Below are 24,843 nucleotides of genomic sequence, written 5' to 3' on the forward strand. Positions count from 1 at the left end.
TAGCTGGTATCAATTCTCAAGGTTTCATTTTTTTTTATTGAAGTAGGCCACGTGAAGTTTATTTGCACACTGCTTAAACCCATGAGGGAATGCAGTGCCCTTTATGGTGCTAAAACCCAAAAATATTATGGTAAGTGAGGAGTTCCTTACCCAGAGTGGAAGGGCGTGGCTTTCCAACCAATCACATTCAGCCTAAAAAGAGTCTTGAGGGCAATTTTATGTAAGTTCTATTCAATAAATCAAAAGGGATGTATCCTTTCCTAATGAAGAATAATTGCACTCCCATCCCTTCAAGCAGATGCATTCAAGAAGCTAATTTACGGACTGGAATGATAGAAGAAGAAACTGCCAGAATTGTCATTAATACATCACAAGGACTTGCAAGCCTCTGACTGAATGTATGATCATATCATCATACATGGTTTACCAATCATTATGGACCAGATGTGCAATGATACTGGTTGTAACAAATGGTCACAATTGGAGACCAGTCTTTTTGCTACTAATATCTAATTTTGCAAACTGACCTATGTACTATTAGGGCGGTTTGCAAAATTGCAAATCATAGTGGATCGCAGTCTGACCTACCTAATGATATTCATTATAAAGTTTTCAATTTGAAATTCACTCTAACTGGTCATAATCAGAGGACTGACAGCCTGCAAGGGTCAGCAGACCACTATCCATGTGATTGCTTTTAAAAAAGCTTTTTATTTTAAATGGGATTTTACTGTGCTTTTTTTTTTACAGGGTTTTTTTTTTTTTTACAAATTTGGGAAGGTGGATAGTTGTTCCCGGGACCACTGGCAACTCCCCCCTAAAACATGTATCTCACTTCAGAAAAGGGAAGGAGAGTCCTTAACCACTGATAAATCTAGAAGAGATATGGTATTTGGAGGGGATGGCCAAAACACGCACCTTCCAAATATTAATCAGTATCACATCGTAAACCCATTTTAGGAGTCTGTAAAACTTTACAAACTCCTAATATGTGTTTTGCCCAAGGCCAAAAACTTTTTTTGCTATTGTAAACTTTAAATCAAAAAAGTGTTATAAATTTGGTGCCAAGTGCTGCTCTGTAAGCCACCAACAGCACAGTTCTCCTTTCAAGTAACCAATTAATCTCAAGCATGGGCACCATAAGGCAAGGGCTTCTGCTTGAACCTGGTTGCCATCCTTAAACAGGTCCTCAGAAAAGCCAAAGTGCGTACCTTGAACATGGTGGCTAACATTAGCACAGAATACCCATAGCCCAAAAAACATATACCACGCAGGACATCGAACACAAACCAAATTGTAGTTACCATCCTAGAAAGGCAAGGAACCAGCACAGCAAAACCTAGAAATCAAAAGGATACAACACTGCTCAAGACCCTTGGAAGAAATGCTGCCTGATACTACACACTGGCTCTGTGTGCATTCAACACCATTGATGATGAAGTCCTACTAAACTGAGAGAAGGTGAAAGGCATGGAGGGCATCATTCTGGTCAGTGTAAATCAATGCTGGATATCTGCGCCAAGCAGATTAAATTATTATCCTTCTTGAAGACCATCAAGATCGTGTGCGGAGCACTTTTTGGTTCGCCGCTCTCCTTGGCCGTTTACGATGAGCACAATGGCTCAAACTATACTTCTACAAAAACTACTTTAATAAGTACAACAACACTACACAGATCCACTTAAAAGTCTAAAATGGATGTGGGGGATTGACAACAAATTGGGATTACTGGGCAAGTGTCCAGGTCTGGATGCAAAAAAGCAAGCTCTCAGATCCAAGAACAGCTATATATAGGGCCAATCATGCTCAGTCCAGCAAAACTCAATTCAACACTCCCCCAACCCCATACCAAATACATTGCGCCCCACCTCCCCCCACACACATACTTGTATACTATATAACATATGATTGCTTGGATCTTAGCTGGAGTGAGTCAGGGCCTGGCTCATTGTGTTAGTATCGGCACAGGCATCTGAGCCAACTCCGTGATCAAACAACAAACGCCCAAAAACACACTATAACGCTCCAGAGAACACATGTAAAAACTCTACACCGTTCACAAGGTACTACATGGACCCGCACAGACTACTTGATATATCTTCTCACTGTACCAGATCGTCGGATACAGGTTTGCATATTATAAACTACTTTCTCGTTACCCAGCCAAGTACTAGAAGCTGTGGGGGATAGATATCTTAGAACACCGGTAAGTACTGTTCATAAATTGCCAAGGAATCAAGGTTTCGTAAATACCAGGTGTCACTTCCATTATCAACCTCGAAAAGAGTTTGTCATAACCCCAAGTATTCGAGCCGTTGCCTGCAGCCTGAAAATATTTCTGAGGTCCATGTGTGATGTACTGTCCCAGTCATGTTTTTACTTTATTTGAATTCCATTATAATACAGACTACGAGCCCCAGAATTCAGGAGGAACCCCTGGACTGCATGAGCCTTTGATTGAATTCCAATATAACACAGGCTATCCAGGAGTCCCAGAGTTCCAGAAGAAAACCTCTGTATGAGCAGATCAGGAATGGACATGGTGAAAACCTGGCCTCTATGTGCCAACCACCTAACTACCTCTGGAGGCGGGAGCATGTGAGAAGACAGAGAGATCACGGGCCCCCACATACCCGTTCGTCGTTGGTCGCTTGGGCGGGCTCCTCCTTTCCGTCGTCTTCTAAAGGCATGCGCGACAACGTCAGCCCGTTCAGCGCCGCCAGCTTCAGAGGCCCCATCTTTTTCGCCTCAGTCCTGTTGTTTTTTTTCATGCCCTAAAATGACAAGAACACAATGCTGTAAATGTAATAGCGAACATTCTCCGATAAAAACGCAGCCTGGAAAGAAACAAAATTGTGTTGGGAGAGTTTCTGAGATCTTTTAGAGAAAAAGTGAGGTTCAAAGGGCCTGCGCGCACCATCCTGAGGCAGCGCGGGTCTGAGGGCGCACTGCCAGTGGCACACGGGTGCCAGGTGGGCAGCGCCCAGATGAACTGCAAACTGCCAGAGCGTCGCAGGAATGAACGGAATGTTAAATCCTGGTCCGTCTACATTCCTGTTCTGCCTGTTGGAAAAGGAGTTAAACGCCCAGCTCCTTAATTTTCGACATATGTTCAACTGCAATGCGTCACCCCACGCTAGGAAAATGTCTCCTAAGTAAACTCACAGACCCTTTCCTTCCAAACTTCAGACTGATTCCAGCTGTGGATAGCTAACGATTGATAGGCGTGGTTCAGTGTATTCGGAGCCCAAGCCATGATGCGAGGGTGGGTGTGCTCTACTGATCAAATTATAAATCGGAGGGCCAGGAGCAGGGACATCCGGGTTCTAATCTCGGTTTTCTACCTCACCAAGGTGTGGCATTTTGTGCAAATCAGCTTGCCTCCATATATGCTTTTTTTCCTTATCTGTGTCGCAATGCGAGCGCTTAGAAAGAGCCCAACTACACGTATGGGGCGCTATACAGACAACACGCAAGGCTATAGCCAGTAGATTGTGTGCAGTGAATGCACACAGCTAACTAATAAGCAGTCATGTGCACAGACTAACACGTATAGAGAGGTATAAAGGACAAAAGACAGGTCACCTATGCTCCCTGAAAATAAGCAACCATGCCAGCAGGTAAAATATACAGAGAGCAAAGGTACCTACACTCGGGCGAACAGATGAAGGAATATGCTTGCTGGATGAGTCAGTACATGTCTAAACTGATACAAGGGACATGTAGGATTTGTATTTAGTCCCTTCTACAGGAAATCACATTTCAGGTCTAGAAACACGTATAATGTCAACATTCTGTCAATCCTCATCCCCCTCCCACCTCCCCCCACCCCTGCTTACAAGAATCACATTTATGGGTGCCAGCAGACATTATACCATACATTAAAGGGCCCCTGGAAAGAAACGGATAGAGAGGCACAGCAAGGAGTGAGACACTACTAAACCAATCAAAAACACTGCCAACCCCACCTTATAGTATTGGTATAACTCATAACCCTATGGAAAGTTCTGTATTCTTCAGCCAGAACATGTACAAAAAACTAATATATAGTTTTACCGTTTTGCTATTTTTATTCAACAGAGTTCATTTTTTGTCATACAGAAGTCTGTAATTATGTCCAAATTTATATGAATTGCAACTTTGCAACACATGTATTACAAATCATGTCAAAACAAATATATGTAAATCGTCACAAACTTCCCGACATTCCACTGGCGCAAAAATATTGCGTTCACATTGAAACGGATACCAATCATACCTCAGTCATTCATAGTCTTTCAGTCTGAAACACATTAAAACAGCATAGCTTCTGGAACCAGCCAAGATCATAAAATGTGGGGTATGTTCCCAGACAGATTTTGTGGTACAATACTATAGAATTGACTATAATGAATACACTTTCGCCAGTAAGTTATACCATATACCAATAAACAAATCAAACAATTCAATATTGCAAGGATTGTGCGTTTTCCTGGTTCCTATTTAGGCTATTAGTGCAAGACATTATGACATCCCATGAAAGCTCGAGCTAGACCCGAGCCTGAAGCCTGGCTCAGCTCGAGGTCTCGTTGGATCATCGAGCCCACAATGAGCCGAGCTTTCAAGTTGCTTCTGCCTGCCACGCCACCCCACCTATACCCAGAATGTGGCCTTATAGCCTGTGCGGCAGACTTTGGAACTAGGGAACGGTTCAAATCGCTGGTTCAGCATCCCGTGATTCTGGACAAATCACTTACTCTCACAATGCCTTTAAAAAATGAATGTGACTTGGTGTAATGTGATTGGTCAAGTTTGTTCTACATAAAAACTGTCGAAAATGCACAAAGAGGTGAAAACAAAGCGTTTACATAAAAAAAGACACAAAAAGACACTGATTTGTACAAAGTGAAACCAGAAAACCAGGATAAATCACGCCTTACCGCTTAAATTGTGTGAGTTTGTGCAAATATTTTATTTCAGCCAAACTCCGTTTTCTTCATTATCGCTTAAAACACTTTCAAATCTGTGATTCCTGAATAACAGTTGTACAAAACATATTGTGTTTGATTTAGAGGACTGTATTTTTGTCCTATTATAATCTCGGCCATGTACAGAGTTTACGTGACAACTGCCTTGCCTCCTAGTTCTCAAATGGTTCATGTTTAAAGGCGGGTCATATTATACATGTTTGTTATATGGTTTACAAAGCAAACATTTTCCGGGCTCCGCTCGTGAACAAGCTCTAGGATCCGAGCCAGACCCTTGGCTCAGCACTTCCTGTTAATTTGTAGGGTCTCCCTCCTCTATTGCTGCCTTGAAGGCCCCAAAGCTAGGGAAGAGGGGGGCTAAAGACTCTTGGGGCAGTGCTGCGGCCGCCAGAGCAGGAAGTGGTCAGTTGCAGGAAGTGCAGCACATCCATGCTACAAAGGAGGGGGGCTTTTGTCTCGGTCAACTAACCCGACTCAACAGATCCACCTTGAATGGATGGCACAATTCTCATGCTAAAATCAACTTTTTGTAGATGTTGCATGGTGTTGAAAAACATAAGCACAACATTCCACTGCAAAATACCTGTAATAGTTTCCTACACATCACTCATATCAAAAAATAAATGGAAGGAAAACGTTTTTTAAAAACAATCTGCTAAAATACTTCAAGATCATCTAGGGAGGACTGTCAGCATGACAGAGCTGGCTCTATAAAGAGCTCCCTAAATCACTGGGGCCCTGGGCCAGCACCTGCTTTGCCCATGCCTTAAAACATCACTTTTGGCAAGCCAGTAGGAGCAGCACCTGGCCTGTGCCATGCCTGTCGCCGGGACCCCTAAAGAAGCAGTATGGCAGCCTGCACGCACCAAAACAACTATCTGCAGCTGGTAGACCATGAGCACGGGTTTAGTTTAGCAGAAGGACCCACACGAGGGTGATGCCTAGCAGCGAGCGCACTGGAGACAACCTCACTTGTAAAAAAGTTCCTGGGCACAGAGAGATCCCTAGGGGCACTGGAAAAGGACAGAGCCACAAAATGAGTCTGGTCTGAGGCAATAAAGCAGCCAACAACTGTATGCATCATGACCACACACAGAATTGCAAAACATAACTGAAATGGCAACCTCCTAGTGGACTGAAGATGGATCACAACCTCACCAGTATCTCTAGAAGGGAGCAGCATCTCCACGTTCAGGAGTCTAGCAAGAAGACAAATAGGCAGTGAGGGTGGTATTTCACCAAAGCTGGGACTGAGCTGACTCCAGATCTAAGGGCGTGTCGCTGGGTAATAAGAAAATCACATACAGAGAAACTGATGCCTGATAGTGCCACATCTCTGTGAAATTAGTTAAGAAACGATGGCAAAGGTAAACAGGGCAAAAAGAAGTAGCAGTGAATCACATGATCCCTTGCTTGTTGGAAATGACCAAGTCAAACACTAGGCCAAGCCCTGCAGTGGACATGATGTATAGCAGTGCTTACCAAACTTTTTAGAACCACAACCCAATTTTTAGAACAAACGTTTGCGAGTCACCTAGTTTTAATGGGCCAGAAGAGCGATTTTTTAATGTAACTACAGCATCGTGTGGTAGAACTCTGTCATTTACAGACAGCACATTTTCCATTTAATGACCCATGAAAATTAGTCTCGCTTGGGAAACACTGATGTAGTATCATGTGTATCGCATGTTACGAAAGATATTGTGGGTGGATGGGTCATAAGGTGGAGGAGTGTGGCTCAATGGTGGAGGAGTGTGACTCAATGGTTAGAGCGGCAGACCCTGATGCAGAGTTCTGGCCAGGGACCAGGGTTCGATTCCCGCCTCTGCGGGGTCTCGGGCTCAATTTCCTCGGACTGTTAATTCTCGCCTCGGTGCCTATTCTAATCACAGGCCCCACGCTGCAACTCTGGGCAATAGCTTGCTTAGCCTCCACACCGGCGCTAAGGATGCCTGGCTTCACCCTGGGGGTACCCAGGAGTGGACACTTCACAGGGAAAGCCAGGAGGGGTTCCACAGCGGTATGAGTATCAGCGCCAGGAAGCCGAATAGGCGACACCGCAAGGTGACCGTCTGGTGACAGTGCGCTCTATAAGTACCATGACATTTACATTTACATTTACATAACAAACTGAGCTGGAGAGCACTTATAGGATGGCTAACTTAAGAAAGTCATGGGGTCAAACTCTGGGCATTTTGACCAAAGGGTACTATTTGCAGCTAAAGGAAAGAATCATGGAAGCAGCCAGAGAAAATGAGGACTTTCAGTTTCTGGGTTTCACAATCACCCCCTATTGAGATTTCTCTGAAGGGACACTCCAGAAATGTAGATCATTTCCCCTGTCACTGGTTTAAGGTGGGCCAACAATATAGCTTACATAGATGATGGCACCCATTCAGGACCGTACTCGAGTGGATGAAGCAGATGCACAAGTTAAGCCCTTGGCAGAAGGAAAAATATATATGAGGCTTTGTGGATGAAACATGGTACTGCATGAGGAGTGTGCTCAAGCATGGACTCAAAATATCACAAGGTGGATGTGGCTGGAATAAAGTGATGGGAAAGAAGGAGTGGATCAAGCCATCAATGGAGACCATATGCAGGAACAGAAGGCAGCCATACAGCATGCTATGGCAGGAGGTATCCCCCTCCCCTCCCCGGTGCGACTAGGCAAGAGAGGACTCAAACTCCCTCAAAGCGGACAGTGCCAGAGAGGGCACAGAAACCATGTCTGATAGGTACATAGCAATTATGTGAGCTGCAGGGGCTCTGGAGTGGGTGGATAGTTTAATGTTTACTCATTTTTAAATGGTCATGAAACAGGCCAGCAAGATTTATTAACAGTATATCTTAAGGAAAAAGTTAGGGGAGTTACACTCCTCAAAATCACAAAGCATGGGTGAAAGAGGAAGATGAGGGGCTGGGAAATTATGCACTGTCAGTTTGAGGGGATAGAGGAGCCACGTGTGCCCAGTTCCATAGACTGTTTGGTAGTTTAATATCTAGGGGTCTACTGGTCATCTCTTATAACATGCTGTGGTTAAACTGACAGGTGAAATGTCTCATGACTGTCAGTCATGTGCTTAATTTGTAAACACATAAGAGCAGGGGTCCAAAGTTTTGTTCAGAAGCTGGTGGCCAGTTTAATCGAAGGTTGGGTGCTGGATACCAGGGGTGCGTAGTCCTCATCACACCTTAGGTGTCTTTTATCCACACCAGACACTCCTTGCCTTTTTATCTCACCCCTGCAGGTTCTTTTTCATTCCTGCCTTTTTCTTTTGTCAATGGTTATCCATCACTCTCTTCCTCCTCCTTACTGCCTTTCATGTCTTTTTCTCTCTTGCTCTAGGTATAAGTCTGATAAGGAAAAAGCACCCCTACACACAGCAGCAGAATGAGAATGACATCAGATAAGATATGTAGTGCAACAACAGAAAATTTTAAGCTTATTATTTGAGCCCATAACCATCAAACAATGCGTAGGGAGGGATCAGTGAGGAATCTGCAGCTAGAAAGAGAATGCACCAAAAGGAAAATGTTACTTACCCAGTAAGCATCTGTTCGTGGCATGTAGTGCTGTAGATTCACATGGCGCACATACTCTTGTCTTGTACTGTTAGACCCAGATGTGTGCAAGTTGTTTTTCTTTCTTTAAAAAATCTTTTGAGTCATAAGGTACTGTGACTCCTTCTCTTGCTGGTACTGGTCATGGTCATCAACTCCATTGTTAGATTGTTTTCTCACATGGCGGACGAGTATGTAATGTGAAGCAAACCGATGTACAGAGAGATTTCCATGCAAAAAGAGGAAAGTGAGATAGGTCACAGGTGTCTACAGAGGAGGGTGGGTGCATGTGAATCATTAGCACTACATGCCATAAACAGATGCTTACTGGCTAAGTTAACATTTTTACATTCTAGGCATGTGTGGCTGTAGATACACATGTTGTGCACAGACTGTAAAGCAGTCCTCCCAAAAGTGGTGGGTAGCTGTGGGAGCTACAGTACATTTAAAAAGTGTTCGGAGTACTGCCTAGCCAACCGTGGCAGGCTAGTACATCCATAAAGTAATGTTTTGTAAAAGCATGTGGTGTGGACCGGAAAGCTGCATTATAGATGTCAGCTATTGGCATTTTCCTGAGAGGCCACAGAGGTCCGTTTCTCTCAAGCAGAGAGGGCTCTAGGAGGAATCGGCAAGGTCCTCTTAAATTTAGCATAGCATGTCTGGAAGCACTTTACGATCCATCTCACAATGCCTGATCTGGATAGGGCCTTCCCTTTGTGTGATTTGGATAAAGCAACAAATAGCTGTTGTGTCTTTCTAAATGGTTTAGATCTATCAATGTAGTACATGATGGCTCGCTTAACATCCAAAGTATTAGGAGCCCGTTCTGCAACTGAGTCAGGTTGAGGGAAAGGGAGAGGAAGTTCAATGAATTGAATAAGGAGGAACTGCGATACCACCTTAGGGAGGTATTTGGGGATGGTACAGAGGACAACCCTATCACTGCGTTTCTACAAGAAAGGTTCTTCCAAGGTCAGTGCATGAAGATCAGTGACACGCCAGAGTGAAGTGATGGCAACCAGATATGCCTCCTTTCAAGAGGGAAACTGGAGGGGGCAGGAGTGGAGGGGTTTGAACGGAGGGCAAGTAAGACTTGGCAGTACCATGTTGCGGTTCCCTGTCAGGCTGGTGGGACCTGAGACGGAAAGATTCTCTTCAGGCCCCCCCATAAAAGATTAAATTCTGAAGAGGAAGATAGGTTATCTGTTCTGAAGATAGGCGGTTACAGCAGCTAGGTGTTGCCGTATGGAAGTGAAAACCAAACCAGGAGTCTGCATGTGAAGTAGATAACAGACAATATCCTGCACTTTGGTTGCTAAACAATCAGTGTGTTTTGAGCGACAGAAGTACACAAACCTCTTCCATTTGGCAGGATAACAAGCACAGGTAGTAGCAGTGCATGCTTCCTTGAGAATACTCATACATTAAGGTAGAAAATGAAGGTACCCAAATTCTAGGACTTTAGGAGCCACATCGCAGGATTGAGAGACCTAGGGTATGGGTGCATGATTTGTCCATGGTTATGCGTGAATAGGTCCAGCCTGTTAGGGAGCCTCTCGTGCAGAACCACTTAGGGTTTGAGCAGAGTGGTGAAGCAGGGGTGGTGAGCCAATGTGGGAGCCACCAGGATGAGTCTGAGAGACGTTTGCTGAAGCCTCCGAATCTCATATGGAAGTAGTGGGAGAAGAAGAAAAGCGTAGGCAAAAATCCCTGCCCAACTCATCCATTATGCTTTGCTACTGGAATGTGGGTGTGGGAACCTGGAGGCGAAGCTTGGGGATTTGCTTTTTTCTGTCCAGGCGAAGAATCCTATCTCGGGAAATCCCCAATGGCGGAAGTACTGGCGGAGGACTTAAGGGTGGATTTCCCACTCGTGGAGTTGTTGCAGCATCCTGCCAGGGTAGTTGGTAAGTTGTTGTCCACTTTCTGAAGGTACACCGCTAGCAGATGGATCTTGCGGCAGCAAGCCCAGCGCCAAATGCTCTGGGCCAGGTGCGAAAGCTGGAGAGATCAGGTGCCACCTTGGTGTTGAAGATAATACATGGCTGTCATGTTGTCTTTACTGATGAGGACAACCTTGCCAGTCAAGTGACGAAGGAAAACCTTCAACAGACAGTGAACAGCTAGCAGTTTAAGGTAGTTGATGATGTGACCCTGGTCACTGTCCACGCTCAGTGTGAACCTAGTCAGGTCCAGTAGGCACGCATTGCATCCTGTAAGGAACCTTACTATGGTTCCATGTGGAACTGGGTCAAGGAAAAGCCACCTCTACAACAGGTTGTTGATGTTCCACCACTGCAGGGCACGCCAATTTCAGCGGCCGATTAACACTAGATTGTTCCAATCGCCCTCCGCTTGAGTGGTATTCTGGGGAGAGTTTGTGTTTGCCAAGTGGAATGGTGGGAGAAGCCCCCCACACTCCCGGCAGGAGTGGTGTGTTCAGGGGCGGGAATGGGGGGGGGTGGTATAAGCCTGGGGTTTACAGGTGGTGATAGCTCCATAGGGAAGCCACCTTTACTTGTGCCTTTTGAGTGGTTTCCTCTGTAGGACCCTCTAAGGTTGCCCCTGGGAGAGGACTGTTGGGGCTGTGGATGCGGGCAAGACATGGAGGCCTCAAGGGAGGTGGTCTTTGAGCCTTCATGGCAGAGAGTGCATCAAAAGGAGCAGGTTTCGGAAGGGTACCCATTGCTTTCGCCATCAATGTATCTTTTTTTATTTTTTTCCAGCATCTGGTCAACCAGAAGCCCAAACAGATGTTGGCAAAGCATGCCTGTGCAGAAGAATACTAGAGTTAAACACCCTGCCAGCAGTGTCCGTGGCACCTAATACACAGCGGATGGTGATGTTGGAGATCCGCTTTCCCTCAGAGACAATCTCAATAGCCTTTTTCTGTGCTTCTCTGGGAGATGCTGCAAGAGCTCCTCCATCTTGTCCGAATGAGCACTGTCATATTGGGAGAGCAGCCCAATAGAATTGCCAATCCAACACTAGTTGGCCACTTGCACAGCTACCCTCTTACCCACAGCGTCTATGTGTTAGCTTTCTTTATCTGGCATCAGCAATAGTCTGTGAGTTGGCCCCTTTACAGAAGGTAGTGACAATCAAGGAGCTGGCTACAAATGTAAAGGGGGTCAGTAGGGGTAGTTTTCTACTTCTTGTCTATCCTGGGTGTGATAATGCAGGTGTGGATGGGGTCCTGACAGATGTCAGGGGTGTGACGCAACATGCCCCAAAGCTTGGGGAGGTACTGGGTGGAGTGGTGGGTGTATGACAGAGTCTCAAAATAGAGTTTTCCTCCAAAGGCTCAGTGTGGAGATACACCTTGTGGAAGAAAGCAGCCCTACCAAATAGTTAATGGTAGGTCGTGGAGTCGTCAGGAGGGAGGGTCAGGCAGGATACAGGTTGGGATTTGTGTCCATCGGTAGGTTAGCATCCTAGGAGTCCCAGGGATTGCTTTGCGGAGGAATGTCGAAGGAATGCCCTCCCCTGGCCCGCCCCCACCAATGTCTGAGCGACGTGACCCATGAAGTGTATAGGGAAGTGGGTAGTTTGGAAGAGTGGTGGGGAAGGGGAGTGCTGTAAAACAGGGTGAGTTGGTGTTGGGCGAGTGACAGGCAAAGGGCTAGTAGCCTTGTCCACTTTTGTGCACTGCTTAGGTGAGTGGAGGTGGCATGTCCAAGACTTCCTTGAAGGACAGCTGATGTTTTGAAGGCTGAAATCAGGCCCTGGAGGGCGGGCGAAAATCTAGCCCATGTGGGGATGTATCGCTGAGTGCCTCTGTAGTGTGTTGATCTCCTCTTGGAGATTATGGAGGATCAGCTCAACGGCACCCGAGCAGAGGCCGGGCTTGCTGGTCGGCGCCGAGGCTCTCAGCTTAGGTGCAGATTTCGGTACCGAAGGTAATGGCTCCAACGGTCAGGTAGGCTCTGAGGTGGGTGCGGGCAGCACCAAAGTTGGCCTCAGTGGTTTCTTTGGCACCAAGACAGTGGTTTCTTTGGCACCAAGACAGAACTGGATGCTACATCCAAAGGTGGTGTTTGGTGCTGACCATAGCCCGAAGGCAGTGGTGGCCCAAAAGCCTGTCTCTGGTGCTCCAGATCGTCTGACCAACCCTTGGAGAGGGGCTGCTCAGCTTGCAAGCGGTGTCAAGGGGGAGGGAGTACTACCTGCGCTGGAGGAAGATCCTCAATCTCCAAATTGCAGCCATCGGCGGGGAAGAAAGCTTCCTTGTCTGCAGCCAACAGCTATGGGTGCTCTTCCCCCTCAATGTTGTTGGGACTGAAGAGGTTTGTGGTGTCATCCCCGCTTCTACACAACTTCGAGACACTGAGCAGTTGACAGTCATGGAGCGTCTTCCTGGAGAAGAAGGAGCAGTAAGCGTCACAGGCAACCTCGTTGTGCTCAGGAGACAGTCACAAAATATACACTTGATGGAGATCTGTCTGAGGATATTTCACGTGGCAGCAGTGGAATGGCATCCGCTCCATCATCGTGGATGGGGGACGTGGTTGCAAGACAAGAGGAGGCCCGAAGGGCGAAGGTCCACATGGGGCCGAATTCAACCTGAAAGTCGCCTGGTCTTAGGTAGAGTTGTCGGCCAAAGACAAAGAGAAAAGTGGAACGCGATTGAGAAACCAGACAGATGGGGCGAAGGAACCCATGAAGACCGAACAGAGCACTGCTATGGGAGCACAAGTCCGAACCAGACGGCGGAAAGAAAACAATCTAACAATGTAGTCAATGACCATAAGCATTACCAGCAAGAGAAAGAGTCACAGTACCTCGTGACTTGAAGACTTTATCAAGAAAAACAACTTGCACACATATGGGCCCAACACTAGATGGCAGGAGTATGCACAACATGTGTATCCACAGCTACACATGCCTCAAACATATAGTTACCAAACATAAGTAACTTTTTCTTCTGATGGATACTTCTACCTGCAGATTACTCACCTCTTGAATACATTCCCAAGCAATACCTATCTACAGAATGGAGGGCCTTGATGGATGGTTATGCCAGAAGTCCTGTAGTACAGAGCAGGCAAACTGCCCTTCATTTCTCACCTCTCAATCCAAACAATAGTACATGGTAAATGTGTTAAGGTTTGATCAAGTGGCTGCTTTGCAGATGTCTATACAGCTATGCTCTCGCAACTACAATAAGGTATCACATAAACAGTACAATGACTGATGAGTATCAATGAAACAGAAGCAGATTCTTTAGTGTGTTCTTAGTCACAGCAAGAAGATGGTTTATTCTCTCCAGACTTGAGGAATGTCATACAAAGCCGACACGTGTTTCGTCGTGTACAGTTGAGTCAACACGACTCTTCAGGGCTTAGGGCTCAGCTCAATAATATTGATTGAGATTAAGTCTGGACTTATGTTCGTGTGCTGTTTAGATAGATAGGAGAGAGACACTGGTTACTCCGTTTGTGACTAATTAGGAAGAGTGTGTTTCAAAAGAGTCACGTAAGAAGCACTTTTGTCTGAGTATTCTGCCTTATTGGTTAGGATAAAATCTTCAGGTTCGTACCCGAGAGACGACGACCGGGAACCATAGGAGGAGGGATACCTTATCACGGCGCACCGCCACATAGGAAACGCACCCGTTTCTTGCGAGCCTTTCCACAGATGGATCCCCTCCCGGCTACCACCTGATACACACCAGTATTCAGAGTGTCTAAACTTGAAGATTTTATCCTAACCAATAAGGCAGAATACTCAGACAAAAGTGCTTCTTACGTGACTCTTTTGAAACACACTCTTCCTAATTAGTCACAAACGGAGTAACCAGTGTCTCTCTCCTATCTATCTAAACAGCACACGAACATAAGTCCAGACTTAATCTCAATCAATATTATTGAGCTGAGCCCTAAGCCCTGAAGAGTCGTGTTGACTCAACTGTACACGACGAAACACGTGTCGGCTTTGTATGACATTCCTCAAGTCTGGAGAGAATAAACCATCTTCTTGCTGTGACTAAGAACACACTAAAGAATCTGCTTCTGTTTCATTGATACTCATCAGTCATTGTACTGTTTATGTGATACCTTATTGTAGTTGCGAGAGCATAGCTGTATATATATGTTTAGTCCTTTGACTTTTTTAGACGGTTAAGGGTGTTTTTCCGCCTGCTCTTCACGCACTACACACAAACCTTTGACATCACACACTGTAACGTAAAAACTGAGGCAGTGCGCCCTAGAGATCTGAATTTCCTAAAAACCCCTTTCCAGTGTATGCTTTGCAGATGTCACCCATGCACTCCCCTAGCCAAGGCAGATGTTTAGGACTTTGCTCTCATGCTTTCCTATGGTTCTTTTTGGGCCATGACATAGCTGATTTTAATGCACAAAATAATCCCCCTAGCCGAAATCCTTTTCTGCACCGGTTTTCCTTTTCTGCTACCTACATAGCCTATGAAGAGCTGGTCATTCAAAAAGAAGGCCTTCATGCAGTCAATATAAAAGTTCACTGCCCTTTTCAGATTCTGCTTGGGCAGCCTAGTTTGCTCCTTTGAAGTACAAATTGAGAGAAAAGAAGGATGAAATAGTGAACGATTGAACCAGATGGGAAAAGGGTCACCACTTTTGCGAGGAAGCAGCTCTGGTTCTGAAGACCAACTTGTCAGGATACAAAGTGGTGAAGGTTTGCTTGATGCTCAGTGCTTGCACTGACACGCATGGCCGAAGTAATGTGAACTAGAAAAAATGACTGCATGGCTAATGGCCTTAAGGATCAACAATGAAGTGGCTCGAACAGCGCTCCCATAAAGGTGGAGGAAATTCAGGTGGAGGACCTGCCCATTTGACTGGGAGAGAAGATGCATCCTGAGGGGAGGACTGATCAAGGGGGCACATGGAGAGATACATATCACACCCTTCTCAGCCAAGCCAGAGCCAGTAAGATGACTTGAGGCAGGTCTTGGCAGATTTTCCTCAGAACTCGAGAAATGAACGGTATGGGAGGTAACATGTAGTGAAGAGGAAAGTTCCACTTCAACTGAAACACATGTCCTAAGCCTCCTGCACCGGATGCTGGAAGGTACAGATCTTTAGGCAATGTGAAATGGAACGAGTGGCAAAAATATCCACACAGGGCATACCCCACTGGCCGAAGATTCTCTTTGTAACCTCTGTGTTGAGAAGCCACTCATTAACAGCAAGATGATGCTGACTCAGGTCATCAGCTATGGTGTTCAACGAGCCTGTGAGATTAATCACCACAAGCATGTTCTGTGCTGTATGCCCAAGACCAAAGCCTAGGAAGGTCTTGACAGAGAGACTGGAACTCTACTACCTCCAGTTTGTTAATATACCACATCTGAACACACATAGAAGAGCAGAAACAACTCATGTACGTCCCGCATCCTCTGGGTAGTGGAAAGGTTTGGCCGAAGAGGTTATTAAGTATAGCCCTATAAACAGGATATGAGAAGGCTCCAGGTGAGATTTGGTACAAAAAGGGGTGGTGATAGACGGAGCATCTGAATCAATCAAACACTCACACCCAGTCAAGAGATCTGGGTTTAATCCATCACCGTTCATTAGCCCACTCTGCCACCCCAGTTCAGACATGACCATATGCAAATCAGTCTGACCCTGTGCCTCATGGGAACAGTCCAGCCTGAACTGCCACGCAATGCCTTCCCAGGACCGGAAACAAGCTTCCTAGTACCGGTTTCTGGCATTACAGCCATCTTCAGCCAGGCTTGCTTGAATCCAGTGGCAAAGTGTGCAAGGGACTCGCGTCTGAGCATACCCTGCCAACTTATGGCGAACAAAGCAGTACAAAAGGGGGTGGTGATGGACGGAGCATCTGAATCAATCAAACACTCACACCCAGTCAAGAGATCTGGGTTTAATCCATCACCGTTCTTTAGCCCACTCTGCCACCCCAGTTCACACATGGCCACATGCAAATCAGTCTGACCCTGTGCCTCATGGGAACAGTCCAGCCCGAACTGCCAAGCCATGCCTTCCCTGGACCGGAAACAAGCTTCCTAGGACCGGTCCTAGGAAGCTTGCTTTCATTAGCCAGTCGTCGAGGTAAGGGTATACATGAATCCCTTCCCTCCGCAGGTACGCTGCCACGGCCGCGAGACATTTGGTGAAGAACCTTGGTACGGATTTTAGTCCGAAGGCTAGGGCTGTGAACTGGTAGTGTTCTTTTTTGATGGTAAATCTTAGTAGATGTTTGTGCTGCCTGTTCATGGGAATGTGCAGGTAGGCATCTTTGAAGTCTATGGTGGACATGAAGTCTCCGTCCCTTATCTGAGGAATGACTTCTTGTAGGGATGTCATTTTGAATTTTTGTGTCTTTATGTATTTGTTTAGGAACCTTAGATCCAGGATGGGTCTTAGCGTTTCCTCCACTTTTGGTACTAGGAAATAGTTTGAGTATACTCCCTTGTTCCTTTCTCTGAATGGAACTGGTTCGATGGCCTCCTTTTGGAGGAGTTCTTGTGCTTCCTCTAGGAGTAGCGCTAGTTCTTTTCCTGAATGCGCCTTCCTTTTTGGTTTTCTGTTTGGTAGTTTCTTTTCCAGTTCTATGCAGTATCCAAACTGTATGATGTTGAGTATCCATTTGTCTGTAGTTATCTTCTTCCATTCCTGGAAGAAGTGTTTTAGTCTGCCTCCTACTGGTGTTACATGGTCGTTGATGTTTGGTCCGTGTAACCCTCTCTTGTTGATCTTGTTGTGCTCCACACTCGGAGGGGTTGTGTGGGTGGGCACGCTTTGCGTGACAGAGTCACTTTGAGGTGGGTTGTTGGCCCCCTCTTCTTGTCTGCCCTCGTCCATTCGCCCTCCCTCGAAAGGACTGGCCCAGAGGCTGGTACTGCCAGGTTTGTTTTTGTTGTCCCTGCTGTGCCCGATTGTCGCCCTGGTGGGCCTGCTGGAATGTCTGGTGTGACGTTCCTGGCTGGTTACCCTCCCTTCCGTTTGGTCTCCGTGTCGGGGTACCTCTTCTCATCCCTCTGAAGTGTAAGGCCCCCATGGACCTTGTGGTTTCACTTTCCTTCTTGAGCTGGGTGAGCTTTTCATCCACCAGTGCCCCGAACAATGTTTCTCCATTGAAAGGGGTGGTCAGAATGTTGTTCTGCCTGAGATCCTGAGCCAGGCAAGCCTTCTTTCTGTGATTCCTATCATCATAAGCCCTCCTGCTGTGTCAGCCCCATCCAAGGCTGTTTTCAGGCAAGCATTTGCTATATTTGTTCCTTCCTCCACCATGTGTGATGCTCTTGGTTGGTATTACTCGGGGAGGTGCTTGAGCAGCTCTCCGACCTCGTCCCAATGCTGGTACTGGTGTCGGTTTAGCAGGGCATTGGAGTTCGCCATGCGCCAGTCTACTGCTGCATTCTCTCTACTTTCCTCCCAGTTAGGTCCATCCTCCTACTTTCCATGTCTGGTGGTGGGCCCGATGTTGTTGGGACGTGTGCCCTTTTCCTGGCTGTTGCCGCAATAGTGGAGTCCGCGGTGACGGATCCCTGGATGTAGGAAGGGTCCTTGGAGGAGTGGTTGTATTTCTTCTCCGTCCTAGGCGTGACAGACCTGCAGGTCGCTGGGTCCTTGAACGCCTTCCTCCCTTGGTCCTTGACACTCTGAAGCATGGGGAGGAATGGACTCCTTGTTTGAGTGGGGAGCAGGGTCTCTAAGAGGAAGTCTGCCTTTGGTTTTTCCTCCTCCAGTTTTACACCATAAGCCGCTGCCGCGTTCCTGATGACTATGTTATAGGTCCCAATGTCATCTGGTGGCGAAGGCCTCGAAGGATACGTCCCCACGGGCTCTTCCGGGTTTTCGGCGTCGAGGTCCTGCCACTCCAGGTCCTGCGTCATCGAAGATGCCGAGCCGAAAGTCGTTCGCTGGTCATCGTCGCCTTCTTCCTCATAGTATAGGCCCTCTTCCTCTAGGTGTTCCTGGGGCTGGTAGTTTTCAGCGGTTCTTCGGCGTCAAACCCCTCTTCCTCTTCTATTTCGACGATCGTCTTCGGCGGTTTCGACGTCATCGTGAACCTTTTTTTTTCTCGTCAAACTCTCTCTTCCTTTGCAGGATGTTCTCCATTTCGGCCTCGAGGCTTCTCTTTTTTCTCTCCATCTCGGCGGCATGTTCAGCGTCGAGCGTTTTGGCCGATCTCTTCGACGTAGTCGCCGACATCGAAGCAACCTTCGGCTCCTTCTCCTTCGAAGTCGAGCGGTCCTTTTCGGGGGACATGCTTCGACGACCTTGACTTTTCGCCGGTCTTCGCGGGCCGGGAGTCCTTTTCGAAGGATCTGCTGGGCTGATTGTCCTTGGATGCAGCTGCGGCCGTCGAGATTTTCGGCGCCAGTGCTCCCTTCGAGGACTTAGACTCTGTTTTTCGAGAGTCTGACTCAGGCTTTCGAGAGACTGTCGGGGGTTTAGGGGTAGACGCCTCTCCTACCTCCTTAGATGTTTTCTTCTCGGTCTCTACGACTGTGTAGTCATCTGGTCCCTCAGCGATGTTGTCCTCTTCGTCGCTGGAGAGGCCCAGGTCCCGAAGCGACAGAGGTTGGCCTTTTCCTTGCATGGTGTAGTTGGCTCTTCTTTGTCTCTCTCTAACCCAGAGTGTCTTCGGGGTGAAGGCGGAGCAGGCGTTGCAGTCATTGCTCTCGTGGTCGACCGGTAGGCAGAGGTTGCAGACCGGGTGCTGGTCCTTCTGCGCGTATTTGTGGTGGCAGTTACGGCAGAATTTAAAAGGTGTTTTGTCCATTCCTGCGCTCAGGGGGCACCCTGTGTGCGCATTCTCCGTTGGGCGTCGAAGATCTCGAAGTTCTCCTCCTTCTTCGTCATCCCGACTTGGTGATCTTGTTCCTCGGTATCTTCTCCAATCTTCTCCGTGTAAAATTAGTCTTTTTCCTCTTCTTTCCTCCAAAAACTCTGGAGCCCTTCGGCGACGATCCAGACCCAACGGCGGAAAAAAGAATCTGAAGATGGCGCCCAAAGATGGGAGCTTCCGCAGGAAGCGTGCCGACATCACAGGAAGTACACCAGAAGGTGGGACCTCGATGCCCACCTGGGCTACAAAAAAAAAAAAAGAAAGAAAAGACTACGATTCCAGACCCAACCACTAGACCTCGGAATAATGCACAGCATAGTGAATCCAGAAAGATTCACACTGCAAAACCTGTAATCATCAACCTCCTAAATTTTGCGCCTACCACTTCCATCACTTCTGTGAAGACTTGTGTAGCTGAAGTCAGCCGAAGGGAAGAACCACAAATTGACAGTGATTTGTGCCCACACCAAAACTCAGATACTTACTGCGGGACTTCAGGATTGGTAAATGAAATTACACATCCTGCAAGTCGAGTGACCATATCCAGTCTCCAACTTTGAGTACCATAAGCACCTGAACAAGTGACAGTATCTTGAACTTCTTGCACAGCAAGAAGTTGAAGACTCTGAGGTTCAGAACGGAAGGAGACTGCCATCCTTATTGGAACAAGGAACTAACAAGATTAATAACCTTGATCAAGCTCCTCCTCTGGCACCAACTCCACAGATCCTTTCTGAAGCAGGGCTGCCACCTCTTGCTGCAGTAGGAGAAGGTGTTCCTGCAAAACGTCTGAACAGGTAGGGGGCAGCTGGAATGGTAGGGCATATCTCTTTTCCACTCTCGGTAGGACCACTGGTCAGGGTTATGGTCCTCCAGGACTCTGGAAAATGGGATACCCAGCCTCCGACTAGTCTCAAATATCTCTCCTGAAGAGAGTGGTTTCCCTGCAGTGGCTGAGGGTTTATATGGCCTCTACCCTTTCCAAGGCCCATAAACTGTCACAGAATGGGGTTTCCCATTTTGCTGCTGGGGAGGGACAGTCTGACATTAACCTAATCCAAGACCTCTCCCAAATCCACAAAACTTCCAAAACCCCTGAAATTTCTTCCTTTGAGGCTGTAGACCAAGAGAACTTATTTTAAAACATTCCAAGTCTGAAACCGAACAGTTTGGCACTTCCATCAAAATAGATTGCCTACCGGAGGAAAAACAGGTGTTTCTCTACCAGGCAAATCTGCTGACAGCCACAGATATGCCAAGTTTCCTGGTAAATGAATTTGCCATATATAGGCCAACTCTGGTTAGGAGTGGTATCTGTGGAAAGGCGTAGAGAGGGCCTGAGCTCCACAAGAGATTAAATGCTTCTCAGAGCTAGAGCTGTATTGGAAACTCTAACATGCATAAGTGCTGACATTGCGCGTTCTCGTGGTGGCAAATAGATCTAATCAAATACAAGGAGATGATGGACAGAGAGCTGAAACTTTTCAGACACTCACCTCCAGTCACAGATCTTGGTTGAATCCATCATCGTTCTTTAGCTCACTTCGCCACCTCCGTTTAGAACCAGCTATATGCAAATCAGTCTTGACCCGTAGCCTCGCGGGAACAGTCCAGCCTGAACTGCCAAGCCAGGTCTTCCCTGAACTGGAAACAAGCACCCTGGGACTGGTTCCGGGGTAACACCCCTCTTCAGCCAGGCTAGCTTGAATCCACTGGCAAATAGATCTAACCAAGGTTTTCCCCTATCACAGAAGAGACCTATCGCCACCTCCGGGTGAAGACGCAATTCGTCATTCGCAAGTTCGTCTGCCCTGGCTTTTGGAGATCATACCAGTTCCTGCACGACCTGGAAAATGTCCTGAAGTGCCACCCATTCCAAAGGTGCTAGGCTTCTTTGCACACGGTGCAAGAGCCCATCCCGCCCTGCATGCTGCAATACCACATGGCAGTGGTGTCCGATATGGAAACGAGACTCCGCTGGAGACAAGAGTCCTCTTCTCGCAGATTGCCGTCCGAAAACAGGAGCGACGCATCTGTCTCTACTCTGAGAACTGGGCGAAGAAGGGAGAAGGGAGAAGGGTCTGCCACCACTGCAGGTCTTTTGCAGTTCCTGATGATATCTGGACAAGGTTGGAGAGGTTCCTCTTAAGCTGTGCCCATTGGGACTTCAGGTCCCACTGCAGAGCTCGCATATGCCAGCGAGCATGGTTCCCCAGGAGGGCATGAGACCCAGCCGCCTTAGAGTCAGTCTCACCGAAATCAAGGATAGCACTGAAACATTGAAATCATAGCCTGAATATCAGGGACGTGCCGCTCCATAGGATAGGTGAGAAATTGGTCTGTGTCTAGAATGCTTCCAATGAAAGGGAGCATCTGGAAGGGAATCAGGTGTGACTTTTGCATGTTGATAGTGAACACCAACAAATACAGGCGTTCCGCCATAGTCTGCAGGTGGATGATGATCACCTGGGTCGAGCCTGCCTTCAACAGTCAGTCGTTGAGGTAAGTTGAAGACTGGAACCCCTGACCTCTGCAGATGGAATACAACCACTGCCATGATTTTAGTGAACCCCCCGGGGGCACTGGTGAGGCCAAAGGGGAGACAGCAAACTGAAAGTGCTCGGAGCCCACCATGAGCCACAGGTAATGTCTGTGGGCTAACAAGCCGGGTATAAAGAAATGTGTCCTACAAGTCCAATACTACCATCCTTTCTCTAGGGCAGACAGCATCTGAGCCAATGTGAGCATTTTGAATTTCTCCTTTTTCAGGAAGTAGTTGTAAGAGGGCAGGTCTAATATAAGGCACGGCCTTCGTCCTTCTTCAGCACCCGAAAGTACCGGAAATAACAACCACAACCTACCTCTGATGTTGGCACTCTCTCAATGGCTTCTTTGGCCAAGAGCCTGCACTTCCTGACGCAGCAGGGAGAGGTGGCCCTACGTCAGCCGCTCAGAGGATTGTGGCACGGGGAGAATGGTTTCTGTGAATGGGAGAGCATAGCCCCGCTTAATCATTTAGAGCATCCGTTTGTCATAAGTTATGGACTAATTTTTCAAAGCAAAAATTCCCCTGTGGGTAGACTTTACATTCGCATCAACGCTTATACACACCTCATACAATACACAAAGGAGAAAAGAGTAAAGTGCAAAAATAATGCATAAAAAGTGTACAGTTTATTTCAACATATATTAAAAGACACAATAGACAATATTAAAAATTATACAATAATCCATACAAAGTTGGAAACACAATAAGGAAAATGATTCCAATTCTAAATTGAGACAGATACACTAGTCCAAAACACAATCAGGCTCCAAACCATGTAATACTATCGTGATTGGAGTAGTTGTTTCACAGACCTAACGTATTGTAACTCAAGATATTGCATCAACGCGTTTCGGTGGGCATATATTTTAAGGAGCCAACACCTTCTTCAGGATTAAAATTTTGAATCCCACATACAAATCATATATCTCAGGAACGGTCGCACAGGGACCTCAACACTTCAAAGCTCTTTCCACGATACTATAACAAGGTTATCTTTGCCAAGTTTGAAGCTCCCGTATTTACTTGATAAGATCGGGAGTTTGTGACTATACATTTTTTTTATCCTCAGTCTGTTCTGATTATTATCCTCTTTAAACGCATAGATGGATTTCAAACGTCCTTAGCCGTCTAATAAGAACGGCGAGGTATGTTGCGGGCTAAATTATAATCCCGGTCCGAGAGTGAAGCAAGACCGCCCGCCATCTGCTGTGATTTCGTGAAAACGGCACGTCGGGTCTAACGCCTCGAGTGATCTATCACTCGAGGCGTTGGACCGGGATTATAATTTAACCCGCAACAGTGCTTAATAAGCTCCATATCATCATCATCATCATCATCATCATCATCATCATCATCATCATGAAGCTCCTTCTACCATAGCCACACAAGGTGGAGAGACTAGGCTAGTGTCCGGGAGGTGTCTGACCTTTGGCATAAGTTAGTTCCTCATACCAGTTATCCTTGGCCAAGGGTTCCTCTATAAGGATCCTCATATCCCCCTAATTGTACTCACTACAGCACCTCTCAACAAAGGGAGGTGTTGTCTCCATAGAGGAGGGTTTTGGTCCGGTCAGCGCCGGAGTATATGTCAGATACCGACAGTCTAGCTCCATATCAGAGATCGGTATGATCATGTGCTCGTGGCCGCCAAGGAGCGTGGGAAGTGCTGGGAATGATGCCACTGGAACAGACTCCAATGCAGGTTGTGACCTTGCGTCCGGAGCCAATCCAGATCCAGGAACTAATAACAAAGGGCCCGACTGGCATCAAAAGTGAACCCGCCTGAGGGAACCCAGTCAGGGCACTAGACAAACCTATTGGGCCCTGAGGCGCTCCCGAGGGGTCGGCCAACCCAAATATCAGAAGCATGGCCTCAAAGAACTCTTCCAACTGTGCGGGGGCTTCTCCCGGAAACTCTGTGAGGTGTGAAACAGACTTCGGCTCTGTGGGGGACGTGCAGGAGCTGGACCTAGATTCTCTTCGTAGCAAGACACTCTGAAAGCAGCAGCTGCAGATGAAACCTGCGCATCCTGTGTCTGCATTCACGTGAATTTTGCAGTTTTTGGTGGCATGCAGAGCAGTGGTGGCTCCTCCGCTATGGCGGAGGAGCGTCACCCCACTGCTTTTAAGCAGTGCAAAGTACAAAACATAAAATGATAATACCTTTAAGTTATTATCATTTTATGCTTCTTGCTGCTTTGCGGGTGGGCGGGGCTGGTCTGCTCTCGGAGCACGGGCGGAGCGGTTTGCCCACTCCTGAGTGCGCAATGACTGTTTTGTCGGTCCTCCTAGGCCACCCAAAACAGTCATGCGCACTTTCCCTGTTCTCCATGTAGACTGCATTACAGACTGCGTGTAGAACATGCCCACCCCTCCAACCCCTGGCTGAGCGCCATGTCACAGCGCTTAGATCAATCACAACACTGCATTGCAGCATTGTGATTGGTCAGAGGAGCCTGGCTGTGCTTCCTGTTCCTGAAGGTGGACGTAGGTGTGACAGGTTTAATAATGTGTGTTTATGTGTGTTTATAATTTAGTCGTCCTTCATGTAGCACATTTGTGTAATGAGGTAATGCAGGTACTAGACACCATACACAGAGAATGTGCTACTTAATGACCGACTAGTAGCAGAGTATATTGTGCACAGTACTGTTAGGTTTATTTTAGCACCTGGCTTACTGCTTTACATCTATGGGGTTAGAAACTGGAACTAGCAAACCTATTCGTAAGAACAAGAGCATTTGAATAAGGAGGGACCAGACAACGCAACACCCTAGGAAAGCTTAAAAGAGGGAGGCAGCATTACTGTGTGACCAATGGGTATCAGATCGACTCGCTGTGGAAACAAAGGTTAAGTATGAGAAGTGTCAACTGTTACTTAAACATACTACTGAATATCTGTGAGTCTGGATATTGTGGCGTGAATTAACACAACCTTTAACCTGTTTTTCATTGTTGAATGAA

General features: G+C 47.0%; 1 protein-coding gene across 2 annotated transcripts in view; it reads right to left on the reverse strand.

The window, feature by feature from the left end:
• PTPN21 (protein tyrosine phosphatase non-receptor type 21) overlaps positions 1 to 24,843 on the reverse strand; it is a 339,336-nt gene that overhangs the window by 86,880 nt on the left and 227,613 nt on the right. For both annotated transcript variants that reach the window (XM_078660017.1, XM_078660016.1), the window contains one exon: positions 2,634 to 2,774. In XM_078660017.1, the coding sequence (XP_078516143.1) occupies positions 2,634 to 2,774 (141 nt within the window). The remainder of the gene's footprint in view (positions 1 to 2,633; positions 2,775 to 24,843) is intronic.

This window comes from Lissotriton helveticus, chromosome 9, assembly GCF_964261635.1.
Source record: "Lissotriton helveticus chromosome 9, aLisHel1.1, whole genome shotgun sequence".
Lineage (NCBI taxonomy): Eukaryota > Metazoa > Chordata > Amphibia > Caudata > Salamandridae > Lissotriton > Lissotriton helveticus.